The sequence below is a fragment of the Rhinatrema bivittatum genome, chromosome 6 (genome assembly GCF_901001135.1).
Source record: "Rhinatrema bivittatum chromosome 6, aRhiBiv1.1, whole genome shotgun sequence".
NCBI classification, from domain to species: domain Eukaryota; kingdom Metazoa; phylum Chordata; class Amphibia; order Gymnophiona; family Rhinatrematidae; genus Rhinatrema; species Rhinatrema bivittatum.
Window position 1 is genome coordinate 323,267,462 of NC_042620.1, and position 27,234 is coordinate 323,294,695.

Below are 27,234 nucleotides of genomic sequence, written 5' to 3' on the forward strand. Positions count from 1 at the left end.
TAATTAAAGCATTTTTCTTCCAAAAAAAAAAAATGTACTACTAATAATCTCTAGCAGTTCAGAGAAGTATAACGCAGAAAACGCAGGCTTACAAACACTCTGTGTATTGAATGTGGACCCCAGAAAAGTCCCTGCTTAGTACTTTACTCTTCAGTACTACTGCTCAATATTAATCTTCCCACCACGTCTGTATCTACTGTAAAATATTAACAGCCTTACAGTAGGAAACCTTTCCACATAGAAAAGTACAATTAAATAATGTACATATATACAGAGCATACACACAGAGGCCAGCCTGTCATTTTTTTGTTTCCTTACATACAAACCCTTCTGGTACAGCAGCTTTGCTAATTGTCTGCTTGCCTTAAAACAGGTCAGCATTCTTGCTAAGCCTTTCGTAATATGTTCACAAACGTATTTTTTTCTATCACACCTACTGAATGCTGCTTTGTGCACTCCCAGGCATGAAGAACTCAAGCAGACCTCCAATTCCAGAAAAACAGGGAGGCAGTGCATATAAATGTGCATCTCATGCTTCTTTCTCTGTGGCGATCCCAGCAAAGAAGCTGGGAGAGTCTCCAAGGCCCAAGTTTGAGAGCCACCAACCTAGAACTAGTAAGTTGATGGCACCAATGCTGCTGCCACGCTGCCGTCAGCCGGGATTCTGACCATGAGTGCAGCTTTGGGGTATTCATCCCACAGGTCTGCCCGCACCGAAGCTCCAATAAGCATGGATTTCAATGTACTGCAAAAATAGTGAAAAAGGTGACCGGTTTTGCACCGAATCATACGGGAAAAAGCTTTACGTTTTTTGCATCAAAGAGTTGTACTGCCAAGCAGAAAAACAAATTGCTAAGTGGCATTTCCATCTCTCCTCCCTAATTCCTCCTCCTCGCCCACAAAAATAAAGCAGAGGAGAAGGTTAAAATGTCCAAGCTTGCAGAAATGAACCAAGATAACCACCGTACAGTGTGGAGATATATGAACGTCGCATGAAGAGAAATACTTTAAGCAGGTGCCAGCTCAGCTGCAGCCATATCAATGCAGTTCCAACCAAATCAAGGGGGCATTTTTCCCACCGAGCAGAACACTGCAGAGCTCTCCGTGTGTCTCCCAAAGGATTTTAAACCTGGGGAGGAGAGGGAGATCCTACAGTACTGTTAAGTGGCTTGTACAGATGACAATAACGCTAAACAAGTCCAGTCAGACAGGAAACCTGACAAAGCATAGAAGAGGTAGAAGAAACGTTCCCTAATGGGTAACCTAAGATACAGTATTAGTATCCATTGATTTGAGTTGCTTTACTGAAGACTTGTAGTTTCTCCACTGCCTTTCCTCACAGGGGGGCTGCAAAAGCAGGACATGATGAGACAAGCCACCTGCACAGAGCACTGCACACGCCAGGGAGCAGAGGCCACAAACTGCTCTGGGAGCAGTAGAGTCTAAGGGTGAAAACAAGAGTGGGATCTAAGGATGATCTCAAGGTGGCCAAACATGTGGACAAGGCAATGGCAAATGTCAGACATAATCCAGATTGAAAAAGGGAGAAAACAAAAACATGATAATGCCTCTGGACAGGTCTGGTGAGACCTCACTTGGGATACTGTGTACATTTCTGGAGACTGCACCTTCAAAAGGATATAAACAGGATGGAGTCGGTCCAGAGGGCGGCTACTAAAATGGTCAGTGGTCTCCACTGTGAAGGCTATTGGGAAAGATAAACATATAAACTCTAGAGGAAAGGTGAGATATGATAGACATTTAAATACCTAGCAGTACCCATGCAAGGGAGGTGGGGCTCTTCCAACGAAAAGGAGGCTCTGGAACGAGGGGTCATGCGATGAGGATAAAAGGGGGTAGACTGAGGAGTAATCTCTCTCTTTACAGAAAGGGTGGTGGATGCCTGGAATAGCCTTCCAGTGAATGTGGTAGAGAGAAAAACGGTATCTGAATTCACGACAGCATGGGACAAGCACAGGGGATCTCCAAGAGAGCGGTAGGGATTGTAGAGCTGAACAGATTGGATGGGCTTTATGGTCTTTTTCTGTAGTTACATTTCTCTATTTTCAGGATGCGTGCAATATATCTTCAGATATATTTACACACATTTAGCCCAAGAATAGTGCTAATTTGTAGGTTATAGGTTTGGAAGAGACTCCAGAGACTTAGATTTTGTTACAGGGGAAAGCAGGCCAGCATTAAGATGTTTTAACCTAAATCAGGGCTGATCTAAAAATAACATTCTATTGTGGTTTATAGTTTGGTATATTAGAAGTTTGTTCTTTAATTGTTACACTAGAGGGCAATGCTATCCATATGGTACAGACTACTGCACAGGAAATACATTCCTTAAACAGAACCAAACTGGCACCATCAATAAAATATCATTCAATAAAGAAACCTAAATACTAGTGGAACAACTCAAAAGCAGATAATAATGCAGTTCTGCATTATTGCATCAGGTCTAGGCGGGCTAGATGGGCTTTGCAGTCCTTATCTGGTTCTGTGGCCACCTCCAAACCCTAACTTGGCCAAACATTAAGGCAGTCATAAGCTACATGTGCACGCAAGTTTCTGTATGATTTACAAAGTTGGTTACCACCACTGGAGACCCAATGTATTTCCCACCAAAGCAGCTGCAAGAAAGCATAGATGAGGGCCTTAAAAAAAAAAAAAAAAGGTGATATAGGGAGTTTCAAAATTGCAAAAAAACAAAAAAAAAACCAGAGTTGAAGAAATAGATTTCACCAATAAAGCACAAAGGGGTGTTATACTGTGCAACATGGGGATGGCAAGGATAGGCACTCAAACTAGCCCTGTAAGCTGACAAAAGCGTCAAGGCCATCGCCCCCTCACTTGAAAGAGTTTCCTGCCCGTGTCTATCAATGTTTCTGCTGGACTTGTCTTGCCAGTCCCACTGTTTCAGGGAGACTTTGAAATCATTCAGAACTGCCAAAGCCAGCTTGAAGCGGGCCTGGGTGAATACTTTCATTGCTGGATTTAGTTAAAGAGGCACTTTAGCCTAGCTGACTTGGACTAGCGAGACCATAAAGCTGCTCCCTGGTGCACAGCTCTAGGTCTAGACGTATGCACTCACAAAGAAAATCACTTTCAAAAGTAAAACCTATTTTCTCCTAAATCTGGGCTTTGGTAGGTGATAAAAATATTCTTCTGTCCTCACCGACTAGGCCCTGCCTATCAGGGGGCCTTGCCCTCCCGCTAAGGCCTCCAGGTAGGCAGAGTAGCAGGTTACCCGGCAACCACAGGTGTGACATCAGAAAGAAAGCCTCAAGATTTAATAGGAACTAATTTTACTTGTATTTCATCAATTCAATTTATATATGTCCGAGAATCTTCTCTGTCCCCAAGGTCTGTGTTTCAATCTAGCTACTCCATCTAAGATGGAAGGGTCTCTTTAAAGCATAGCCAAAAAAAAGGAACAGCAGAACGTACTACGTTACTGCTACTGCTCCCAGTCCAGCAAGAGATGTTCTGGGAAAGGCCAGGCGCTCCAACTAGCCTTGCAAGCGCTGACAGAAGTACCAAGACCTTTGCCCCTCACTTCTGTTTGACAACTAGAAAACATTTCCTGCCCATATGTATTCCTTTTCAAATTACGGATAAACAGTTTTGATTTTTCCTTATACAGTTACAATGATGATTTTTCTCTGTCAATAAAGAAATGAAAAATAATACAAACAGACCTGTCCATGGATCAGGTCACAGTGCAAGAAAGTGCAATCCAGGTTGACTATGGAAGGGGTTGTGCTCTGGGAGGAGGATCGTGGTGATCAACCAGTAGTGCTAAGGGCGTGTACTGGAGGAGGAGGTGCCCCCTTCCATCCCGAGCCTGGTGAAGGCCTTTTGAGCTGCCTGGACACACTTGTCAGAGAAGGGGAAGCAGCCGCAGAGAGACTGCTGACGGCACAGAAACGGGAGGAAAAAATTAAAGAAAAACCCCCATCAAATGGAACAAGATGGCGTGCAGGTCTTCAACGAGCATCCTAACCAAAACTAAAGCTTAGCAAGAACACTGCTGAATTCACCCTGTCACATCAACACGTCCACATCAGCCCCTTCAGGGTCCTCCTCCGTCACTTTCAAGGACAGCACTTCCTCATTCAGGAACAAGCCGCTCAGTCTCTCCTTGCGTGCCTGTCTCTGCTCCTTCAGCTGTCTCTTCCGCAAGGCTTTCTGCTGTAGCTTCCGCTGCTTGGAACGCTTCTGTCATAGTGGAGACAAATAATGGCACAAATTAATTCTAGCACGTATCCCGCACCACTCCCGATGCGCCGGGGATAAGCTACCATCGATGCAGCACACCCCATCCTCTGCCTTCTGAAATTATATGCTGTTAAAGCTAAACGTTTAGATTTAGGGACAGCCATAAGACACCCCCCACCCGCAGAGTCCTTCCACAAAGGGCAAAGAATTTTCTCCTAGCTGCTGATCTCCTCAGAGTTTGCAACTGCCAATTTTAAACAGAGTTGGGGAAAAATAAAGCACAGGACATCAAGACTGCTTTTTGAGGCCTAGAAAAAGCAAGTATCAGTGGCTAATCATTTATCTGCCCCTCACACAGAGTGTTAGAATGGCAGAATGAAACATCACCAGATGTAACTTAAGCATTTACAGTTGTAATCATAAATGTACATACCCCTGGGCAGAATCTGTAATGGAGAAATTACTTACCTGATAATTTTGTTTTCCTTAGTGTAGACAGATGGACTCAGGACCAATGGGTATTGTGCTCTTCTGCTAGCAGATGGGAGACGGAGTCAGATTTCAAATCTGACTTCTTCCTGGGTACATATACACCTGCACTGGCCTCACTTCCTCAATATTGTCTTCGAAAAACCAATGTGGTTATATCGTTTGCTTAAGTAACTTGCTTAAACTTGATTAAAACTTGACTGGTTCAACTGATTTCCCAACTGGAGATCGCCAGTGAACTCAACCGATTAACGCCAACACCGGATAACTGTGGGTGTCTTGAACTAGGGGAAGGCCGTGGCTTACCCGTATTTGTTTAGTGTCGAGGTTTGCCATCCAAGTTTCTCCCTTTTCCGGGGCAGCCGTGGGCGGGATGCTGAGTCCATCTGTCTACACTAAGGAAAAAAAAATTATCAGGTAATTTCTCCATTTCCTAGCGTGCAGCCAGATGGACTCAGGGCAAATGGGATGTCAAAAGCTACTCCCGAACAGGGTGGGAGGCTGCCGGTGGCCCACTTAGTACTGCCCTTGCGAGAGCTGTGTCCTCCCTGGCCTGAACATCTAGGCAGTAGAACCTGGAGAAGGTATGTATGGAGGACCATGTCGCCGCCCAACAGATCTCTGCTGGCGACAGCAGCTTGGTTTCCACCCAGGAGACTGCCTGGGCTCTCGTAGAATGAGCGTTAACCTGTAGAGGTAAGGACTTTCCTGCCTCTATGTAGGCTGCCTTGATTACTTATTTGATCCAGCGGGCTATGGTTGCCCGCGATGCCACTTCCCCTTGTTTCTTCCCGCTGTGAAGAACTAACAGATGATCTGTTTTGCGCACAGGTTCTGATCTTTCTAGGTATCGGACCAGAAGTCTGAAGACATTCAAATGGCGAAGAAGGCATGAGTCTTCAGAGTCCTTATGATCATCTGGAGATGGTAGCGAGATGGTTTGGTTCATGTGAAACTGGGAAACCACTTTTCGTAAGGAGGGGACAGTGCGCAGTTGTATGGTTCCAGATGTGAACCTAAGGAACGGTTCCCGACAGGATAGTGCCTGAAGTTCGGAGAAGCGATGAGCTGAACATATTGCCACCAAGAACGCAGTCTTTAAAGTTAAGAGGTGTAGTGACAGACCGCATGTTGGTCTTAAGGAGATCCCAGCTAGGAAGTCTAGTACTAGATTGAGGTTCCATAGAGGCACCGGCCACTTTAGGGGTGGTCGGAGTTGTTTAACCCCTTTCAGAAAGCGGGATACATCTGGATGAGTTGATAGTCTGATACCATCCACTTCGGCTCTGAAGCAGGTTAGTGCGGCAACTTGGACTTTGAGGGAGTTGAGTGACAACCCCTTCTTCATCCCATCCTGCAGGAATTCCAGGAGCATGGGAATTTTGGCTGTCCCGCAGTCCTCACACCAGGCTTTGAATACTCTCCAGATCCGTATATAAAAGACAGGGATGTGGAGAACTTGCGTGCACGGAGCAGGGTGTCAATCACGACCTTCGAGTAACCGCGCTTCTTCAGGCTAGTCCTCTCAAGGACCAGACCGTAAGCGAGAATCGAGACGGATCTTCGTGGAGGATCGGGCCCTGCTGGAGAAGGTCCCTGTGTGAAGGTAGGCACAGAGGGTTCCCCGCAAGTAGTCTTCGCATGTCTGCGTACCATGGTCATCTTGGCCAGCCCGGGGAGACTAGTAGAACTAGCTCAATTGCGTGTGCCATGTGCAAAAGTTGTGCGCACGTTTCAGTTTGTGCGTGTCGCTGTGTACGCAGCTATGCGTGCGAGAATATTGGCCACCCAGCCTGCCCCGTGCCTACCGCCGGTCGAGGAGGGAGTATGGCACCAACGACCCCGCTCGCAACATGGCGCCCCCCCCCCAAGGGTCTCGTGTGTGGACCCTTGCACCGGATCGGGGCTAAGCCCAAGTCAAGCTGCTCAACCCAATTGGTGTCCCTTTAACCCTCACCAGAAGAAACGATCGGTATGGCAAACCGAGCTCTGGAGACCGGAGACCTCAGTTACAATATTTTTACCTTACCTGGTTTCGGCGCTTACCGGTTGCGTGCCAGGCGGTCTCCAGCTGCGGGGGGAGAGGGCAATACCTTCACCGCCACGCTCGATTCTGCATCCGCAACCTATCAGCCACCCTGGGGGCTAAGTCCATGCCGGGAACCGGCTGCCGGACCCAGGCTCACCTCCGAGGGATCTCGGAAATCACCTCAGGAATTCGACTGGGGGAGGGACCCTTAGGTTTCTTCTTTGCTGTAAATGTTAACACTATTCTTGTGTGTGGTGTAGTGTCCGCATCTGCTTAGGAGACGGAGCGATACTGAGGAAGTGATGTCAGTGCAGGAGTATATGTACCCAGGATGACGTCAGCTTGAAATCTGAGTCGTCTCCCATCTGCTAGCAGAAGAGCACATAACCCATTGGTCCCAAGTCCATCTGGCTACACGCTAGGAAAGATGTGGACACCTATCCTTCATTGCCATCTCAACCTGTGTGTATCCACTTGAGTGTATATTATCAGCCCAAACATTCAAGGGAATGCAAAGTCTTGAACAGGACCATTTTATTATTTCCCTTATTGCTATGGTTTGTTTAATGATTGCGCTATTCTGTGATGCACAAGTTTAATTTGAAAAACATTAAAAATAAGAGACGTGTTTTGTCTGATCACTCATGATTTCTTAAAATGCTACACATCTTACAAATTCTGCCAGGGGTATGTAAACTTATAAGAACAACTGTTTTATTAATCTAAGCTAGCAAGCTTCTCGCTCCTGTTTTAAGGAGGAACATGCAGCGGAGCCACAGAACAGGATGAAAATCCATGCCATAAAAAAGAACAAATACTATATACGTGTAACATGCATAGATGCATGCAATGCCTACCACTCAACAGGATTCTGATCAGCAGAAGTAAAACACTCATCTAACGTGCTCCCCACAGATCAGGGAGTGGGCGGGTGCGTTTACCTTTGAATCCCGGATCCTCTCCGCGGCACTGGCAGACAGGTTGCTGTCGCTGTGGGCTCGGCTCATGTTGGCGCTGGAGTTGGAGGCAGAGTTGCCAGCGCTGGAGCCGTTGCTGCTGCTCGCCGTGCTGACCATGCTGGCGCTGCTGCTGGCGCCACTCACTCCACTGGCGCTCGCACAGCTGTGGCCGCTTCTTTTCCAGCTGTCACGAGTGGGCCGTGAACGCGGACCGTGCTCCCTGATGTAATTTCTCACCTGAGGATTGGGGGGGGGGGGGGGGCAGGGAAATACAAAAAAAAAAATAAAAAATCACAAGATAAAACAAACAGCGGCAGCTTCACTGCAAAGCATGTTGCGCCAAGTCCTTGGCAGAGAAAAAAAATCTGCCGGGTGCTCTGCAAACAGTTTTATGGGAAGGAATGGCAATGTTTTAACCATCTGTTTTACTGCTTGGGTAGTTGCTCAGTTACAATGACACATCCCCCCCCCCCAAAAAAAAAAAAAACTAAACTAAAATTCTACAATAAAAATTTAGAAAATTACCAAATTTTTGACACAAACTGGAATTAGTCCCTTTTGTGCACTATAAACCTCTTCATAACCACCTCACCACTCACTACGGCAGTCTTACTGTACAGCAAGGCTTTCATAAAAAAGTGTCAATCGCAGGATGCACGCCCACAGTTTGTGCAACTAGTCCTCTAAAGAGACAGTTCATGTTACAAATGCTAAAATTCTCTCCTCCCTATCCTCCTCGCTCCCTCTGCCCAGAACCTCCTCACATGCACAGAGGATCCCACTGTTAAACAGGTAAGGATTCTGCACATGACACACGGTACATCTTGAAGAGGTACTGCCGTTCCGTACTACCACTGAATTCCATGTGCAGCTGGCTTTGACTTTACAAATGAGAGGGGGGCGGGGGGAAGTGGGTAAAACATTAGCTGGGGAAAAAATGACAGCATTACCAAAATACTAGAGAGCTAGAAAAGTCACAAGCCTGTAATAAACACAAACAGGAAAGCAGGCATTATCTTACAAAGGGCCTGATAATACTGAATGATTTTTCCTATTTTCAAGTCTATGGGAAAAGCGCTTAGAACATCTATAATATTCATCTGTAATATTAAGCAATGTTGGCTGGAACCATGCAGACATAACATATACTCGGTGTTTAGTTTTCAGGTGTTATACTGCTAGAGGCAGCCTAAAAATTTCAATGTACCATTTTCAAGAAAATCCAGTTAATTTGGAATTGGATACTGGGAACTTAAGGAGAGATTGTCTTCTTTTGCCATTAAAGAAAAATGCCGTACTATTCATTTTGCTCAATTTCAAGCAGGCGGCCACTAGAGGGGGCTCTAGAGGTTACAGAAACCAGAAAGGAAATAATGTCATTCTTGGGCAAAGGTTACTGGGAGGTGTAGTTCAAGGGAGTCTGATTTGGTAAACCAGATGAAAGTAATTAGGGAAACTGGGGAACAGAGAAAAAAAAAACCCAGACATGGCAGAGAAGCAGAAAGGCTAATACAGATGTCATCAGAAAGCCAGAGTCTGCACAAAAGCAAGAGCCTACACACTGGTTGGGGAATCTCCATTTTATGTCCATGGCAGCTAGCTGCAGGGGGTTTAAATGCTCAGGCTCTAGGCAAAGAGGTTGTTTTTATTTTTGCCGATTGGAGCTATGCTAGCTTGTATTTAAAGCCTCACATGTCTGACTGGAATGCCTTGGTGACTTAAGCCACTGAACTGGATTGTGATCTGTTAACAATGGACCACAGAGGGGAAATAAAACCATGCCTGTGTGTCACACCTCATATCGAGGAAAGAGAAAAAATTAAATCCCCACCCCCAAAGAGCTTAATGAGGACAGCACTACCTCACAGCCCCATATACAGAAAAAAAGGCCACTTAAAACGCCATAAGGTATAAAGTCCGAACCCAGAGCTGGCTGCAAAGCCAAGATGGAGGCTGTAGGGAATGCGTGGTCCTCGGGTAGCAGGAGAAGAGCGCGGAAATCAGCAGACAATGTTGGAAATGCTGATTTTACACTCAGACACAGAAAGTGCTGTGTGGGAGCAGCTTTGTGCCACTCATCCCTTCTGAGGCCCACTGAGTGCTCTGCACTTCCAAGCTCATTGCTGAGAGAGTGGCATTGGGGCGGTTTGAGGGAGCAGAAGTGAATGTAACTGCTCACTACATTCAGGAGTACCTTGGCTCCCATTATAGAGAAAAATACAAAAAGACACGCACATACACAGAGCAAAGCCATAAAATCTTTTTATCTCCAGAAAAAAAAAAAAAAGTGCCACTTTTTAACCCACCTGTTTTAATTTTTCATCTGTCAGACAATTCAGTTCAATGATGAACTCGCTGTCTGTAGGAGAGATCTGAGCGGTGGGATCGATGATTTTAATGATGTCAAGCTGCTCGCGGAGACCCATCTCTGTACTGACTTTCCGACTCAGGTATTCGATATATTCAACCTAAAATGTGAAAAGGCAATGCATTACAAACCCACTCCCCGTGGATGAGCCATCAAGGGTCAGAGCAGACACTCTGTGCCAAAATGTGAGGCAGGCCAGGCTCGGAAACTTTTACATTAGAAAATAGATGCTACTTTCCACAGGAACAGTCTAAGTTCATTGTGGTCCGAAAGGAAATTGCTCCTTTTTATTTGATTTACATTTTAATAGAGCAGTGGTTCCCAACCCTGTCCTGGGGACCCCCCCCCAAGCAAGTTGGGTTTTCAGGATATCCACAATAAATATGCATGGGAGAAAATGTGCATGCACTGCCTCCATAACATGCAAATTTCCTCTCATGCATATTCATGAAAATCCGACTGGCTGGGAACCACTGTAATAGAGAGTTATGTACGAGGAAAGCAGGGGCACTCCCATTGGGAGTGCCCCTGCTGTCTTGGTCCCCACTGGGACCAAGAATCTCTGACTCTTGGTCCCCACTGGGGACCAAGAGTCAGAGATTCTTTAATTGGAGCCCTAGCACTGTCACATAAGAACATAAGAAATGGCCATGCTGGGTCAGACCAAGAGTCCATCAAGCCCAGCATCCTGTTTCCAACAGAGGCCAAACCAGGCCACAAGAATCTGGCAAGTACCCAAACACCAAGAAGATCCCATGCTACTGATGCAATTAATAGCAGAGGCCATTCCCTAAGGCAACTTGATTAATAGCCATTAATGGACTTCTCCTCCAAGAACTTATCCAAACCTTTTTTGAACCCAGCTACACTAACTGCACTAACCACATTCTCTGGCAACAAATTCCAGAGCTTTATTGTGCGTTGAGTGAAAAAGAATTTTCTTCGATTAGTCTTAAATGTGCTACTTTCTAACTTCATGGAGTGCCCCCTAGTCCTTCTATTATCCGAAAGAGTAAATAACCGATTCACATCTACTCGTTCAAGACCTCAAATGATTTGAAAGACCTCTATCATATCCCCCCTCAGCCGTCACCACTAACTCCTAACTCTGACCTTGCACAAGGTTACATTAAGCCTCTGTGCCTTAGTTTGCTCAGCTACTACTGGCACCAATAGCAATAAATGTTTCCCCTTCATTCCCATTTCCCCACCCCCTTCAATTAGAAGCTGTCATGAGGCATCTAAGCACAGACGGGGATTGGAATAAGACCCACTTCAGGTTTGGGTGCTGCGACTGCCTGGCGTCTGTCTGAAAGAAAAGCTTTAAAGAATAACAAACAGGGAGGGCATTGACAAGAGCAAATCATAATTTTAAGCTCAGATGGCAGGTTTATCCTGAGCTAAGGAATTCTATACTTTCTGTTTAGAAGTCCCAGGCTAACAGGGACTCCCTACCAGGCAAATGCACAAAATGATTGACAGAAGAGTCCCAGCCATTCCCATGTACTGTTCCCTCTAAGCTGTGCGTGTAGTACACACATGAAATCCCCCTGTTATTTGCATTATACTGGCACATAGTGCACAAATTTGAACACGGCTTCTAAAAGGTTACACAAAAGAAAATTGTTGCACACGTAGCCTTTCAAAAATTAGAGGGAATGATGTCCGTAATCCCCTTGCCTCCCTATCTCCAATGAATTTCACAAAACTGAGTGCAAAGCCCCCATTACCTGTTCATCATTGGTCATCGCGCTCCATGGGAGCTCATCCAGGTTTCTGTGCTTGCTTTTCTTTTTTGACAGCAGAGAAGGGGAGCTGGGAATGCTGGGGATGACATCGGAAAGCACATCGCTGCTGCTGGCAATATCGCTGCTGGGCAACTAGTCCAGGTACAGGGGAAAAAGAAGAAAATAAAAAGAGATACATGGGTGAAACCAAATCAGCAACATTAACAGCAGTCTACGAGAACCTGACCTGCGTTACACAGAACGAATCCGACCTTCAAGCTGGTATCGGCTATCACAAGCCACAGGCTTTATCCGGCACTAACTTGTCCATTGGTTCCGCTCACAAACACACAAAGCAGACTCATGTGCTGCTTGTGGTAGTGCAACCTGGCAAGCTGAAATGCTGCTTTGCTTTTGTCCTCTAAATAGGCAATCAGTGGAATGTAGGGCCTAGCGGTGAGTGCACAGAGCCACGTATTCCCTGGGCCATCAGGCGTCCACTGCTGCTCCTGGGCAGAGATGTGAACTTTCCCAAGCTTTGATTTACCCATGAAAAAAAATGTTACACTTCTAAAAATTGTTTAACAAAATTCATTAGTACAATGAGTCGATGCCAATGTAATATTAAGCAAGTTCAGTAAGTTCAAGCTTTGAATTTGTTTCAGTACAACATTTAAAAACATAAGAACACAAGAAATTGCCATGCTGGGTCAGATCAGGGGGTCCATCAAGCCCAGCATCGCGTTTCCAACAGCACATTAAACTCCATTATTGAGTCCTGCCCCTCCTATCTCCTCCCCCCAATATTTCAGTTTAAATACTGGTTTGGAAGTTTTTACAGTAAAGACAACGCATTCAACACCTGGAAAAGAAAGGCTTTGAACCCTAGCAGTGCTAGCGAGAAGCACCCCCTAGCAGCCAACCAGTGATAATAGTACTAGTGTGCACACCAAGGATCTCACTACAAAGACAGAGCAGGAAAGAGTTAAGACACAGACACAAATAAAAGAGAAAAGAATACATAGACAGGCCCTTCTTTGTGGGATGCATTACCCTTAGAGCTTAGGGATACTGTTGACTACAAGTGCTTTAGGAAAATGTTGAAAGCTCACTACATTCAGTTGGCTTTTCCCTGAATTAATGTGCTGTTTTAACTTGCTGATGATGTTGTAATATGTTTTATTTAGCCATTATGACAATTGTATTTATATTATTGTTTACGTCTTGCTGTAAACTGTCTAGCATGGTTTCTCTGTTATAGGTGGAATACAAAAACAAATAAAACATATATAGATCAAATACCATGTTAAATCAGATCGCAAATCTATTTAGGGAATCAAAACAATTCGCCAGCAACATTTTCTGAAAACAAATTTTATGCAAATAAGGAAAAAAATTGCAATGGAAAACATCTCAGTTCCTGAACCAGGAGCACCCCGTCTGCATGAACCTTTCCTGTGCTGGCCAGAGGAGCTGCAGCTTCAGCCAAAACTGGTGTCAAGAGGAGAAGGCACACTTGTGGTTACTCCGAGACGCTCAGAGGAGCCATTTCTGGGAAACTGGCAACTAAGTGCTCAGAAGCAGATGCTCAAAAACTCTCTAGAGTGATTATAGCAGTGTGCCTCCGAAATTAGGCTCAGCTCCCCCACAAAAAAAGCATTACAGAACCCAAACGGTCACCAAAGCTGAGCAGGAATGAACTTTTAACTGGAGGGAGGGCTTCCAATGATCGGACAGACAGTCATGAGACATTTTGTGCCAATGTCTAACTACAGAAGTCTGGGGGAAGAGCTTAACGCAGCGCCTCTGGCTAGCAAACCCAACTCTAGTGTCATTCATACATCACATAGGAAAATAAGTCTAGTATGAAGTGGTTTTTTTAAGTAATGGAGAAATTACTTACCTGAATTTCGTTTTCCTTAGTGTAGACAGATGGACTCAGGACCAATGTGTATAGTGTACTCCTGATAGCAGTTGGGAGACGGAGTCAGATTTCAAGCTGACGTCAGCCTACATATACCTGTGCAGGCAGCTCTGCTCTTCAGTATTCTCCTCGAAAAGCAATTGTGGAAATATGTGTGTTTTAATAACTTGATTAACTTAATTAACTAGGACTGGTTCAACTAATTTCAAATTGGAGATTGCCAGTGCACTCAACCGAAAAAACGCCGACACCCAGTAACTATGGGTATCTTGAACTAGGGGTAATACCTGGTTTATCCGTGCTTATCTTGCTCTCGGGGATTGTCCCCCCAAGGTTTTCCCGATTGTGGGGCAGCCGTGGGCTGGATGCAGAGTCCATCTGTCTACACTAAGGAAAACGAAATTATCAGGTAATTAATTTTCCATTTCCTAGTGTGTAGCAGATGGACTCAGGACCAATGGGATGTACAAAAGCTACTCCCGAACCGGGTGGGAGGCTGCCCATGGCCCACTTAGTTCTGCCCTTGCAAATGATGTGTCCTCCCGGGCCTGGACATCCAGGCGGTAGAACCTGGAGGAGGTATGTATGGAGGACCACGTCACCGTCCGACAGATATCGGCAGGTGACAGCATCTTGGTTTCTGCCCAGGACACTGCCTGGGCCTTGTAGAATGGGCCTTGATTTGTAGAGGCAGAAGCTTCCCTGCCTCTACGTAGGCCACCTTGATTACTTCTTTGATCCAGCAGGCTATGGTTCCCCACGAGGCTGCTTCCCCTTGTTTCTGCCTGCTGCAGACGAATAGGTGGTCCGTCTTTCGTACGGATTCCAATCTTTCCAGGTATCGGACTAGGAGTCTGCCGACGTTTAGGTGGCGAAGACAGCGTGAGTCTTCCAAGTCCTTATGTTCGTCTGGAGATGGTAGAGATATGGTTTGGTTTAGATGAAATTGAGAAACCACCTTCGAAAGAAAGGAGGGAACTGTGCATAGTTGTATGGATCCCGGTGTGAACCTGAGGAACAGTTCTTGACAGGATAGGGCTTGAAGCTCAGAGATGCGATGGGCTGAACATATTGCCACTAGGAATGCAGTCTTCAAGGTCAGTAGCCGTAGTGACAGACCACGAGTAGGTCTGAAGGAAGCTCCCGCTAGGAAGTCTAGTACCAGATTGAGGTTCCATAGGGGCACCGGCCACTTTAAGGTTGGTCAGATTTGTTTGACCCCTCTCAGGAAGTGGGAAACATCTGGATGGTTTGGTAGACTGATGCCATCCACTTTGGCTCTGAAGCAGGCCAGCGCAGCCACGTGAACCTTGAGGGACAACCCCTTCTTCAAGCCATCCTGCAGAAATTCCAGAATCATGGGGGAATTTGACCGACCATGGAAGGATCTTGCGGTCCTCACACCAGGCTTCGAATAGTCTCCATATTCGTATGTAAGCTAGATACATGGGGAACTTGCGTGCTCGGAGCAAGGTGTCAATCACTGCCCAAGAGTATCCGCTCTTCTTCAGGCGAGTCCTCTCAATGGCCAGACCATAAGAGAGAAACGAGTTGGGTCTTCGTGGAGGATCGGTCCTTGCCAGAGAAGGACCCTGTGTGGAGGTAGGCACAGAGGGTTCCCCGCAAGGAGTCTTCGCATGTCTGCGTACCATGGCCTTCTTGGCCAGTCCGGTGCCACTAGAAGTACTAGCCCCTTGTGTTCTATCTTGCGGATGATCCTGCCCAGTAGTGGCCATAGAGGAAAAGCATACAGCAGGACTTCTTGTGGCCAGGTCTGGATGAGGGCGTTGATTCCCCGGGATTGCGGTTCTCGTCTACGGCTGAAGAAAGTGGGAACTTGGGTGTTGGATCGGTTTGCCAGAAGATCCATGGCTGGGGTTCCCCAGCGGTTTACTATCAACTGGAAGGCTATGGTTGACAGCATCCATTCACTGGGTCTAGGCTCTCTCTGCTGAGGTAGTCCGCAGTGACGTTGTCTTTTCCCGCAATGTGGGTGGCTGAGATCCCTTCCAGGTTTGCTTCCGCCCCCACACCATAAGGGGATCTATTTCCAGGGACACCTGTTGGCTTCTGGTTTCTCCCTGGCGGTTGATGTAGGCAAATGTTGTGGCGTTGTCCGACATGACTCAGAGATTCACCCCGGAGTCTTTGACTGAATTGCAGTCGGGCAATGACAGCTCGAGCTTCCAGTCAGTTTATGTTCCATCCCAACTCTTTCTTGTCCCATTGCTCCTGGGCCATCAGTTCCTGGCAGTGGGCTCCCCATTCTCGCATCCGTGGTGAGCAAGATCCAGGTCAGTGGGGATAGTCTTACTCCCTTGCTCAGATGGTCTTCCTGTAGCCACCATTGGAGCTGAATCCGAACCTCTGCCAGTAGCTGGAGGCGAACGGAGTCGTTCTGGGACATCGGGTTCCATCGTGACAGTAAGGAATGTTGTAGTGGGCACATGTGGGCCCTTGCCCATGGGACGACTTCTTAGGTTGATGTCATGAGATTGAGAATTTGGAGGTAGTCCCATACCTTGGGGCGAGCATAGTTCAACAGTTTTCGCAATTGGTCCATCAGTTTCCTTCTCCCTGTAGGGGGAAGAACAACCCTGTCTTGTTTGGTGTCGAACCAGACTCCCAGGTACTCTAGCAATTGGGAGGGCTGCAGGCAGCTCTTGGCTGTATTCATGACCCACCCGAGATTCTGCAATAGATTATTGACTCTGGTGGTCGCCTGGTAACTTTCCTCTGGAGATTTTGCCCTGATCAGCCAATCATCCAGATACCTTCTTTCCTCAGTGTCGCCGCCACTACCACCAAAATTTTGGTGAACGTCCGAGAAGCAGTAGCTAGTCTGAAGGGAAGCACCCGGAACTGCTAATGATGGTCCAGTATCGTGAAGCGTAGGAAGCGCTGATGGTCGTGGTGGACTGGGATGTGGAGATAGGCTTCGGATAGATCCAGTGAAGTCAGGAATTCTCCCGATTGTACTGCCCTTATGACTGAGCGTAGGGTTTCCATGCGGAAGTGCGGTACCCTCAGGTACCGATTGATGGTCTTGAGGTCCAGGATGGGGCAGAATGTTCCCTCCTTCTTGGGGACGATAAAATAGATGGAATAGTGACCAGTATTTTGTTGGTGCATGGGCACCGAGGTTATCGCCTTTAGGCTGAGTAGTTTTGTCAGTGTGGTTTCCACTGCCGTCCTCTTGGAGAGGGAGTGGCACGGTGATCTCACAAATTTGTCTGGAGGGATGCTGTGGAAGTCCAGATAGTACCCCTCTCGAATGATGGTTAGGACCCACTTGTCCGTTATCTCGGCCCATCTTTGGTAGAAGAGGGTAAGTCTGCCCCCTATTGCTTCTTCCTGTGGATGGGTCTGTTGATTCTCATTGTGGGGTGCGGCCGGGGCCTGTACCTGCTCCCCTCTTGTTGTGTCTGTTCCAAAAGGACTGGGCCCTGGCTGCGGGGTGAGGTGCTTGGTATGTGTTTTTGAACAGTCTAAAACGCTGGGCTCCTCTGCCCTTGGTTTTTCGGGGAGAGGAGCGCTGGGTTCTTTTGTTCCTGTCCTCCGGTAACCGGGGTACTGGAGATTCGCCCCATTTGTTGGCTAACTTCTCCAGTTCGCTTCTGAACAGGAGGGATCCTTTAAAAGGCACTCTCGTGAGTTTCATCTTGGAGATCATGTCGGCTGACCAATTTCGGAGCCATAGTTGCCTTCTGGCTGCCACTATGGATGAGACGCACCTGCTGAGGTGACACCAAATCAAAGGTCGTATCCGTGAGGAAAGATATCGCCAGTTCTAATGTCTTGGCGGAAGTGGTTGTGTCCTTGAAGAGGAGCAAGCAGGCACATGTCACAACGGCGCAGCAGGAGGCAATCTGCAGGGTCATTGCTGCGACATCAAATGACTGTTTAAGGATGGATTCCTAACATCTGTCCTGGGCATCCTTGAGTGCCGCTCCTCCTTCGACTGGGATGGTAGTGCGCTTTGAGATAGCACAGACCATGGCGTCCACCTTTGGGAACCCTAGGAGTTCTTTGGCCATGGGTTCCAGGGGGTATAGGGCTTCTAGGGCCCATCCTCCTTTGAAGCTGGCCTCCGGGGCATTCCATTCCAGGTCAATCAGTTATTGTACGGCCTGCAGCATGAGGCCTGATGGAGACAGACCAAAACTGGGTTCGTCTTTGGCTCCGCTGTGGTACTTGCACCAGGAATGGCCAGCGTCTTCAGGCTCAGAGACATGAGATCTGGTAACTTGCCTTTGGAGAAGAACCGGATCATGGTTTGGTATGGTTCCATCCCTGGAGGAATTTCCCCTTCCTCCAGGGAGTCAGGCTCTTCCATCGAGGTGTCCGTGTCCCCTAGCGGGAGGCTTCTGCCTGGCTGGGATACGTCTCAGGGGATCAGAGAGGGGCTTGGAAGGTCTTGCACTTCTGGTGGAACTGTGGCTGTGTCGCAGGCGGTACTGATTGTGCCTGGACAAAGGTTTGCAGTCCTTTGAAGAATTCCACCCAGGAAAAGGTTCCTGGGTCCATATTGAATCCAGTGGAGTTCCCAGAGGTGCCCACCTGAGAAGGGGCCGAGCCGGAGATACAGAGGTCCGGGGTACTAACATTGCTGGAGCCGGATTTCTCTACTGGCTGAGAGGGGCCTTGAATCGGTTCCCCCTGTGCCTCTTCACACTGCAGGCATAGGGCAGAGGCCACTTCGGGTTGCGCAGCTTTCAGGTGGCAGGCTGGGCAGAGGGCTTGTCCCTTGGCTTTCTTGGCCGGCAGTGCCATGATTTGTGCGCGTGGAGTGGCTCAAAATTCGTCTGTGCGCGTAGGTGCGCGTGCCGGGAGACTTAGTTGTGCGCTCCGGGTGCGCCGACGATGTGCGCACAGGCCTGTGTGCGCGCCGCTGTGCGCACAAGTCATTTGTGCACCCGGCTTGCTGCTGTGCACACGGCTCAGTTGTGCAGACAATACGGCGACCAAGGGGGGGGAAATGGCGACAATGACCACGCGGGCAAGATGGCGACCCCCCCCCCGGAGAGTCTCCACGTGTGCGGACCCTCGCACCGGATCGGGGTCTAGCCCGGACGGGGCTCCTCAACCTGATTAAACAGACGCCAGAAGGACGATCTGTGCAGCTAACCGAGCCTCAGAGACTTTAAGAAAGTTTTCTACTTTACCTTGTCTCGGCACTTCCCGGTCTCTGGCTGCAGGGGGGGGGGGGGGGGGGGGGGAAAAGAGGGAAAATACCTTCACCACTGTGCTCGGTATCGCACCTGCTGCCTTTCAGCCACTCTGGGGGCTAAGTCCATGCTGGGAACTGGCTACCGGACAGAGGCTTACCTCTGAGGGATCTCGGAAATCACCTCAGGAATTCTCGACGGGGGGGAGCAGAAGCGGGGATCGTCTTGTAGAGGTAAGTTTTCTTTCTTCTTTGGTTTGGATTTTCTAACACTGTGCAGGTGTGTGTAGAGTCCCTAACTGCTTAGGAGACGGAGAAATACTGAAGAGCTGAGCTTCCTGCACGGGTATATGTAGGCTGACGTCAGCTTGAAATTGACTCCGTCTCGCAACTGCTATCAGGAGTACACTATACCCATTAGTCCTGAGTCCATCTGCTACATGCTAGGAAATTTAGGACTTGCGTGCCCCTAAAATATTATTTTCCCAGCAGCACTGCAACCCATCACTGAGGGGCTGGCAGGAGACCTGTGCTTCACAGCTGCTCTTTGAAGGCTCTCACCAGGGGCTAGAGGGCAGCTAGGAGCTGAACAACTGAAGGAACTACACTCACCCTTCCAAAAAGAGAAAAAAAACAGTACACAAAAAATTAACTGTTTAAAAATGAGTTGATCTTTTTGATAGTGGAGACCATGAATGTTAACTGTCAAAGAGCAGCCTGGAAGCTTGTTAATAAAACATCACTGAAACAGTTTTAATTAAGTCAAAATAAAATCTGTAGGTCCTATGACTCCCAGGCCGCGTCTGTAAATCCAACAGCTCTCCCCGGAACGAACCCTGCTTCATGTGCCCAGAGTTTAATGTGGCTTCTGAATGGTATCCCTTGGCACACCCTTTGCTGCAGTAATAGATACTTACACAACCTTGGTACACGGTGCTTTAGATGTTCCTGGCTAGAATCCCTGGACCCACTAAACAGGTTTTGGTGCTCAAAGGAAGTGTGCCAGTCTCTTGCTTTCCGCACACTTGTGATGGCAAACAGCACAGTGCCTGCTCAAAATGGCTCTACGTGTGATGGATGGAGCTGGCAGGAGCTCACATGCCCACATAGGCTGGCCTGCCAGTTCCAAACGCAATCTTTGAGATGCGAGCAGTTTTATGTAACCAGCATAACAGCAAGAGATTACAACCAAGCAAGAATGGACAGACGACTTAGGTTCCTCCTATCCATAAGTCAGAGTTAGCAGGAAGATGCAAACACCACATGGCAACAGATCCTGGCAAGAGTTCAAGAGCAAAGCTCCAGCCCCCACCCGTTTCACAGTCCATTTTGTGGAAATGCTGCTTCTCTACCCTGAAAAACAGTCTACATCACTCTAGCACGCCCCCCCCCCCACCGGGTATGCTCACAAGAAGTACCAAGTCAGGAGCTGAGGAAACAGGAAAAATCGAGTATTTGTTAGGCTAACTGCTTCTGCTCTACAGTTAATACTGTAGAAAAATAAATTAGAAACTGTAGAGAACAAGGGCAAAGCATGGAGAACCACCAATGCTCAAGAAACGAGCTGTGCGCTCATTTTGATAAGAACAAAATACCGAATTTTTCGCTCCATAAGACGCACTTTTTTCCCCCCAAAAGTGGGGGGGAAATGTCTGTGCGTCTTACTGAGCGAATATTAAATAAAAAAAAAACAAAACTACAACCAATGTTTTTTTGTCCCCATTCCCCATCCCAACCCTTTAAATTTAATTAACTACAACCCCCCACCTTCCTGACACCCCCCCCCCCCAAGACTTGCCAAAAGTCCCTGGTGGTCCAGTGGGGGTCCGGAGCGATCTCCTGCACTTGGGCCGTCGGCTGCCAGTATTCAATGCTCCTACCATGTGACAGGGGCCGACCAATGGCACCGGTAGCCCCTGTGACATAGTAAGGGCAAAGGCTATCAGCGCCATTTTGAATACTGGCAGCCGTCGGCCCAAATGCAGGAGATTGCTCCGGACCCCCGCTGGACCACCAGGGATGGGGAATGGGGATAAAAAAAAAAACCAAAACATTTTATGCCCTACCCTAATTTGCTCCATAAGACGCACAGACACCCGGGAACAGAGCTGGTTTAACATACCTTTTTTTTTTTTTTTTTATTTTCCCGCTCTGAATCCTAGGTGCGTCTTATGTAGCGAAAAATACTGTACCTGATCTTAAACACAAGGATGCACTAATAAAACTGAGCAAGGAGGAAACATGAAAGGCCCAAGCGGCCAGGAATAGTGCATAGTTCATTCCCCTTGTCCCCCATCCCCCTCTCAACGGCCGGCCATTATTTATTTATTTACTGATTTTTTTTTTATATACCGGGGCACGTAAGTAACATAAGTAACATCACCTCGGTTTACATTCAAACATTAATTCAGCATAGTGCTTTACAATATAACATTATAACTGAAAGAGTACAAAACCATGTATAACTTTGTATAAAGAAAATAAATATCAAAATTACGATTAGCACAACCCCATACACACACACACACACTCTCAGTGTCTCCTTGCACAAGTTTCTGCTGCCCGACTGCTGAAGACATGGTCCGTTGTGCCTCTGTGCGTGCCAGATTTGTGACATCACTGCCAGCATTGGCCACAGGGGTGTTTTGTGTTAGAGCCCCTCCACCCCCCAGCTTACTGCAAGTCTGCCCTACTTCTGGACAGCAAGCAGCCCACAAGCCACTGATCAAATCTCACCCAGCGGAATGCAGAGTGTGGCTTACCTGCCATTCAAATTCACTGTCTGACCAATCCCAATAAGTACTGATAGAGGAAGATACATCACTGCAGACGCTGCCCTCCGGAAACAGGTCAAAAGACGTGAATTCCTGGTCATCCAGCAGAGAGAAACAGTCGTCCTGATCCCCGACCGAAACGGAGGAAAAGAGCTCTTCGCTGCACTCCGAGCTGGCTACGCTGGTGCCGCATGATGTCAGATTCCACCTGCAAGGGTCACCCAAACAGGCAGAGAGGGTTAACGGAGAATATTGGGTACTGTGGTGCCAGTGTACCCTGCATTACAAATCAACTGAAAAGGCATCAAAACCTGGCAAATGTTGAGAAAAATCAGTTTAATAAACAGTAACTCCTCCTCGAGTATGCAACATACAGGGGGACATTGGAAAATAAAACAATTCAGGTTTAATAAACAGCTTTTAGGAATCATCTTTCTTTTCACTCAAATGTATAATTACCTTGGAATATTTATTATCCAGTAATATGAAATAGAAAATATTAAGATTACAGTACCATACTGTTTTATTTATTTTTCCAGTTTCCTCCCCCCCCCCCCCCCCCCCCCCCCCCCCGGCATCTGGTACAAACTGCTGGAGCTGGTGCAGCAGTCTGGAGCCAGAGCCAAGGATCTCCCCAGAGCCGGCAAACCCAGAGTCTTTCCCTCATTGACAGTCTCTCATCTTTGTTTGTAATAATAAACACTGGTGTGGACATTGTTAAAAAATACCATCCTAGAAGCACAGACCAGATGTATTCCATGCATTAAGAAAGGTGGAAGGAAGGCAAAACGATTACCAGCATGGTTAAAAGGGGAGGTGAAAGAAGCTATTTTAGCCAAAAGATCTTCATTCAAAAATTGGAAAGAAGAAAATAGGAAAAAGCATAAGCATTGGCAAGTTAAATGTAAGACATTGATAAGACAGGCTAAGAGAGAATTTGAAAAAAAAGTTGTCCATAGAGACAAAAACTCACAATAAAAACTTTTTAAAATATATTGGAGCAGAAAGCCTGCAAGAGAGTTGGCTGGACCATTAGATGACTAAGGGGTCAAAGGGGCACTTAGGGAAGATAAGGCCATCGTGGAAAGATTAAATGATGTTTTTGCTTCGGTGTTTATTGAAGAGGATACTGGAGAGATACCCGTTCCAGAGAAGGTGTTCATGGGTGATGATTCTGATCAGCTGAACCAAATTACAATGAAGATGTGGTAGGCCAGATTGAAGAGTATTAAATCACCTGGACCGGATGGTATACACCCCAGGGTTCTGAAAGTACTAAAAAATGAAATTTCAGAACTATTAGTAAAAATCTGTAACCTATCAATAAAATCATCCAATGTACCTGAAGATTGGAAGATGGCCAATATAATCCCTATATTTAAAAAGGGTTCCAGGGGTGATCCAGGAAACTATGGACTGGTGAGCCTGACTTCAGTGCTGGGAAAAATCATGGAAACTGATATAAAGAATAAAAATCACAAAACATTTACAGAGACATGGTTTGATGGGACACAACCAGCATGTATTTACCCAAGGGAAGTCTTGCCTCACAAATCTAAATTTTTTTGAAGGGGTGAATAAACATGTGGACAAAGGTGAACCGGTAGATGTTTATATTTGGATTTCCAGAAGTCATTCAACAAAGTCCCGCATGAGATGCTTCTAAGAAAACTTAAAAGTAATGGGATAGGAGTTGATGTCCTTTTGTGGCTTGCAAGCTGGTTAAAAGACAGGAAACAAAGTAAGATTAAATGGTCAGTTTTCACACTGGAAAAAGGTAAACAGTGGGGTGCCTCAGGGATCTGTACTTGGATCGGTGCTTTTTAATATATTTATAAATGATCCGGAAAGGGGTATGACGAGTGAAGTGATCAAATTTGCGGACGACACAAAATTATGCAGAGTAGTTAAATCTCAAGTGGTTTGGGATGAATTGCTGGAGGACTTTGTGAGACTGGAAGATTGGGCTTCCAAATGGCAGATGAAGTTTAACGTGGACAAGTTTCAAACAAAACCTCAAAACATGGTTGTTTGAACAGGCATACTATCAATGAACATGGACTAACATTACATTAAATTATCCTTTATTGGTTTTTTCTTCTAACTGGTTCTCTCCGATTTTCCCTCTGTTCCCCATTCCCCTTCCTTTACCATGTTTAACTTGAACTTGACTCCAGAAGTTGCCTCTTACGGACTAATAGCCTAAACTACGATTGTGTTTAATTACTTTTACCGAAACACACATTATTGAATATAGTTACAATAATTATATATATTTGGTCGTTGAAACATCATTTACTTATAGCATTAAGCTGTTATTTGTTTTATTATTCTTGAAAATGTAATAGGTAAAGCCTGTTGCTTATTCCTATCTATTTATTATTGTTAACTTATTTTTTGTACTTATTGTTTAACACTTTTATGTAAAGCCTGTTGCTAATATTAATGTTTAATGTAAACCGAGGTGATGTATATCTATACGTACCGCGGTATATAAGAATCTCTAAATAAATAAATAAGGTGATGTATATAGGGAAAAATAGCCCTTGCTGTAGTTACACAATGTTAAGTTCTATCTTAGGAGTTACCACCCAGGAAAGAGATCTAGGAATCATAGTGGATAATACAATGAAATTGTCGGCCCAGTGGGCTGTGGCGATCAAAAAAGCAAACAGAATGTTAGGAATTATTAGGAAGGGAATGGAAAATAAAACTGAGCATGTCATCATGCCTCTGTATCGCTCCATGGTGAGACCGCACCTTGACTATTGTGTGCAATTCTGGTTACCACATCTCAAAAGGATATAGCTGCACTGGAGAAAGTGCAGAGAAGAGCAACTAAAATGATAAGGGGCATGGAACAGCTGCCCTGTGAGGAAAGGCTAAAAACGTTAGGGCTGTTCAGTTTGGAGAAGAGACGACTGAGGGGGGATATGATAGAAGTCTACAAAATCATGAAAGGACTTGAACAAGTTAATGTAAATCGGTTATTTACTCTCTCAGATAATAGAAGGACCAGGGGCACTCCCTGAAGCTATCAAGTAGCTTTTTTAAAACAAATCAAAGAAAATTATTTTTCACTCAGCGCATAGTTAAACTCTGGAATTCATTGCAAGGAGATGTGGATTCAGCAGTTATTGTTACTGAGTTTAAAAAAGGTTTGGATAAGTTCCTAGAGGTTAAATCCATAAACTGCTATGACAGTAATTAATAAGCAATAGTTGCTTGTGATCTATCTAATGTTTGGGTTCTTGCTAGGTACATGTCATGGATTGGCCACTGTTGGAAACAGGATACTGAGCTTGATGGACCCTTGGTCTGACCCAGTATATCATTTCTTATGTTCTTATGAGAAATTCCTATGAAAAATAAAATAAAAACTGAAAAAAAAAGGTACTTATAGGCAAGGCTAGAAATATCTTTGGAAACGTGGCATCAGAGAAGCAGTCTGATAGGCCCAACAAAATTTTATAAAAACAGCCTTCCAAGCAAGGAAGTAAAAACCACATGCCAGACTAGAATGTGTGGATAGGCAGCTTAAGCTTTTCAAGTTCACCATAAAGATTTAGATGCCCTTTAAATCCAGGCATTTAGAGTTGAAAACCTGTTGAAACCTGTAGGAGGTAGCAAAACCTTAATGGAAAAAAATCAAGTGAATGCCATGTTTGCCACAAAACACCCTTTCTCCTGGAGGCCCTGTGGCTTTCCACGTCAATTCTTCTGCAGGAAGTACTCACCAACTACACTTAGCCCACTATGCGGAATTGCTTTGTTTTCTGTATGTGAATCAAACAAAAAAAAAAAAAAAAAAGTCGAGTAGTTGCGGGTGCCTCCCATAGACCCAGCCACAATATCCAAACATCCTTCAGCTCCACTTAAAAAAACAGAAGCAAAGAACCCAGGCTGTCCATTTCTGGGTGGCCAGAGACTAAACCTCATCTTACGAAGGTGAATCCTAATGAGGGCAGAGCAAAATAAAACAAAATGTGGTATCCCGGCAAAAGTGAAGACTCAACTAACTTACACACACATTCACAACAAAAGATAAAGCCAGATATATCCAATTAATCACACTAGTGGTAAGACAAAACTGGCTGACCTGGCACAAGTTTCAAACTTGTCAGTAGTAAGGTCAATCATCTAAGACCTCATCTACATGGCTTGTTAGACCCATTCCATGAGGAAATGCTTAGTAAATCCGAGCCTTATTTTAAGACAAGTCACTGGCCGCTTACAACCATTCCGTGCCCGCACGCAGGGGGAGGTAAGGGAAAACACTCCTAAATAGCATAGAACCCTTAAGGGTGAGGCTCTGTGCTAATGAGGGAATCTGAATTTCAATAGGGCGCTCGCCTCTTTAGGGTGAGGCTGAGGGAGGAGGGAGAAAGTCAAGGCGTAACAAGATTGCAGCTGTTTACGGGGGAGGTGGCTGGAACCAGAAAGTATTTCATAAGAAGCACTACCTCCCAGACTAAACCTTATTAAACGTTCCATGCTGAATCTCAGAAGTCTATGGGTCGCATAGGTTTGCTGCCTGTGTTAAAATCTACTGGGGCGCAGGAGGGTCATTCCCATTCTCTCTAGCCCATGCATCATGCAATATCCCCCAGTATAAAATCCAGAAGTAGAATGACAAATGGGCGAGATCCGCATCAAAATAGCAAAAAAAAAACCAAAACATTTTTCTGTCATTTCGAGAGTCAAATGAACACAAAGTGCTGCTGGGGATAAGTTCATAGTTATGCATTTACTCAACTTTTGAAAATCGATCAAATCTGAGTGGACTGCAGGCGCTGCTGTCTTCGTGGCTTTTTGTCCTCGCCATATGGTTTAACCCCCGCCCCCCCAAGTGGAAATCAGTACCACCGGCCCTCACTCATTTCCACACTACTCCCCAATAATCTTGTCTCGACCAGACACTAAGCTCCACGGGGCAGGGGCCGTCCCCTGCGTGCATCCGTACAGCGCTGCGTACGCCCTACCTGTTGGTGTGAAATCGGTGCAAGGGGTCAGTCCGATGGCAAGACGAGAGCTGGCAGCCGAAGTCACTGCCATCTAGGTAGCCTTCCTCACTGCTTCCGCCCCGCTGGGAAAGCAACGGGAAAGGATCCTCCGGGGCCAGAAACTTCTCATACAGGCCTTCGGCCATGCTGCGTCTGATCAGCACACGCAGCGAGAGCGGTGAGAGATCCGGGAGCACGTACAGACCCCGGCCGCTGCCCTTCCGGCTCACAGCCAGACGGGGACGGAGCAGCGCCCCCAGCGGTCTGGAGAGAGTGCCTAGCCTTGATTCCACCCCAATCTTATGGATGAAGACGAGACAGCTGCTATTCAACAGCGCTCCCTACTTTAAAAACAGTATTTACGGGGTTTAAAACTATTCGCATAAATGTAAAGAATGGATTATGCTTTGCTTGCTTGGCAATTAGGCAAAACTGTTTTTCTACTCCCACCGCATAGGCACAGAATTTCTCCGAGCAGCAGGGGGCGCTCCGCCCATCGCCACGTGCGGACGTTCTGTTTCTGACGCCCGGCCAAGTCTCGTATTGTCCATATACGAGGAAACGTAGGAA

The 27,234-nt window shown here is 46.4% G+C and overlaps 1 protein-coding gene across 2 annotated transcripts; it reads right to left on the reverse strand.

Annotated features, from left to right (window-relative positions):
* Positions 1-1,661: 1,661 nt before the first annotated feature.
* On the reverse strand, positions 1,662-27,114 carry FAM199X (family with sequence similarity 199, X-linked). 2 transcript variants are annotated; one of them, XM_029607585.1, is made up of 6 exons: positions 26,644-27,114; positions 21,650-21,869; positions 11,800-11,949; positions 10,008-10,169; positions 7,684-7,938; positions 1,662-4,224 (listed from the first exon to the last, which is right to left on the reverse strand). In XM_029607585.1, the coding sequence occupies exons 1-6, from the start codon at positions 26,808-26,810 to the stop codon at positions 4,051-4,053; spliced, it is 1,128 nt and encodes a 375-aa protein (XP_029463445.1). In that variant the 5' UTR covers positions 26,811-27,114; the 3' UTR covers positions 1,662-4,050. The 2 variants fall into 2 exon arrangements, with proteins under 2 accessions (XP_029463445.1, XP_029463446.1); XM_029607586.1 differs by lacking the exon at positions 26,644-27,114 and adding an exon at positions 25,761-25,903.
* Between the last annotated feature and the right edge of the window lie 120 nt (positions 27,115-27,234).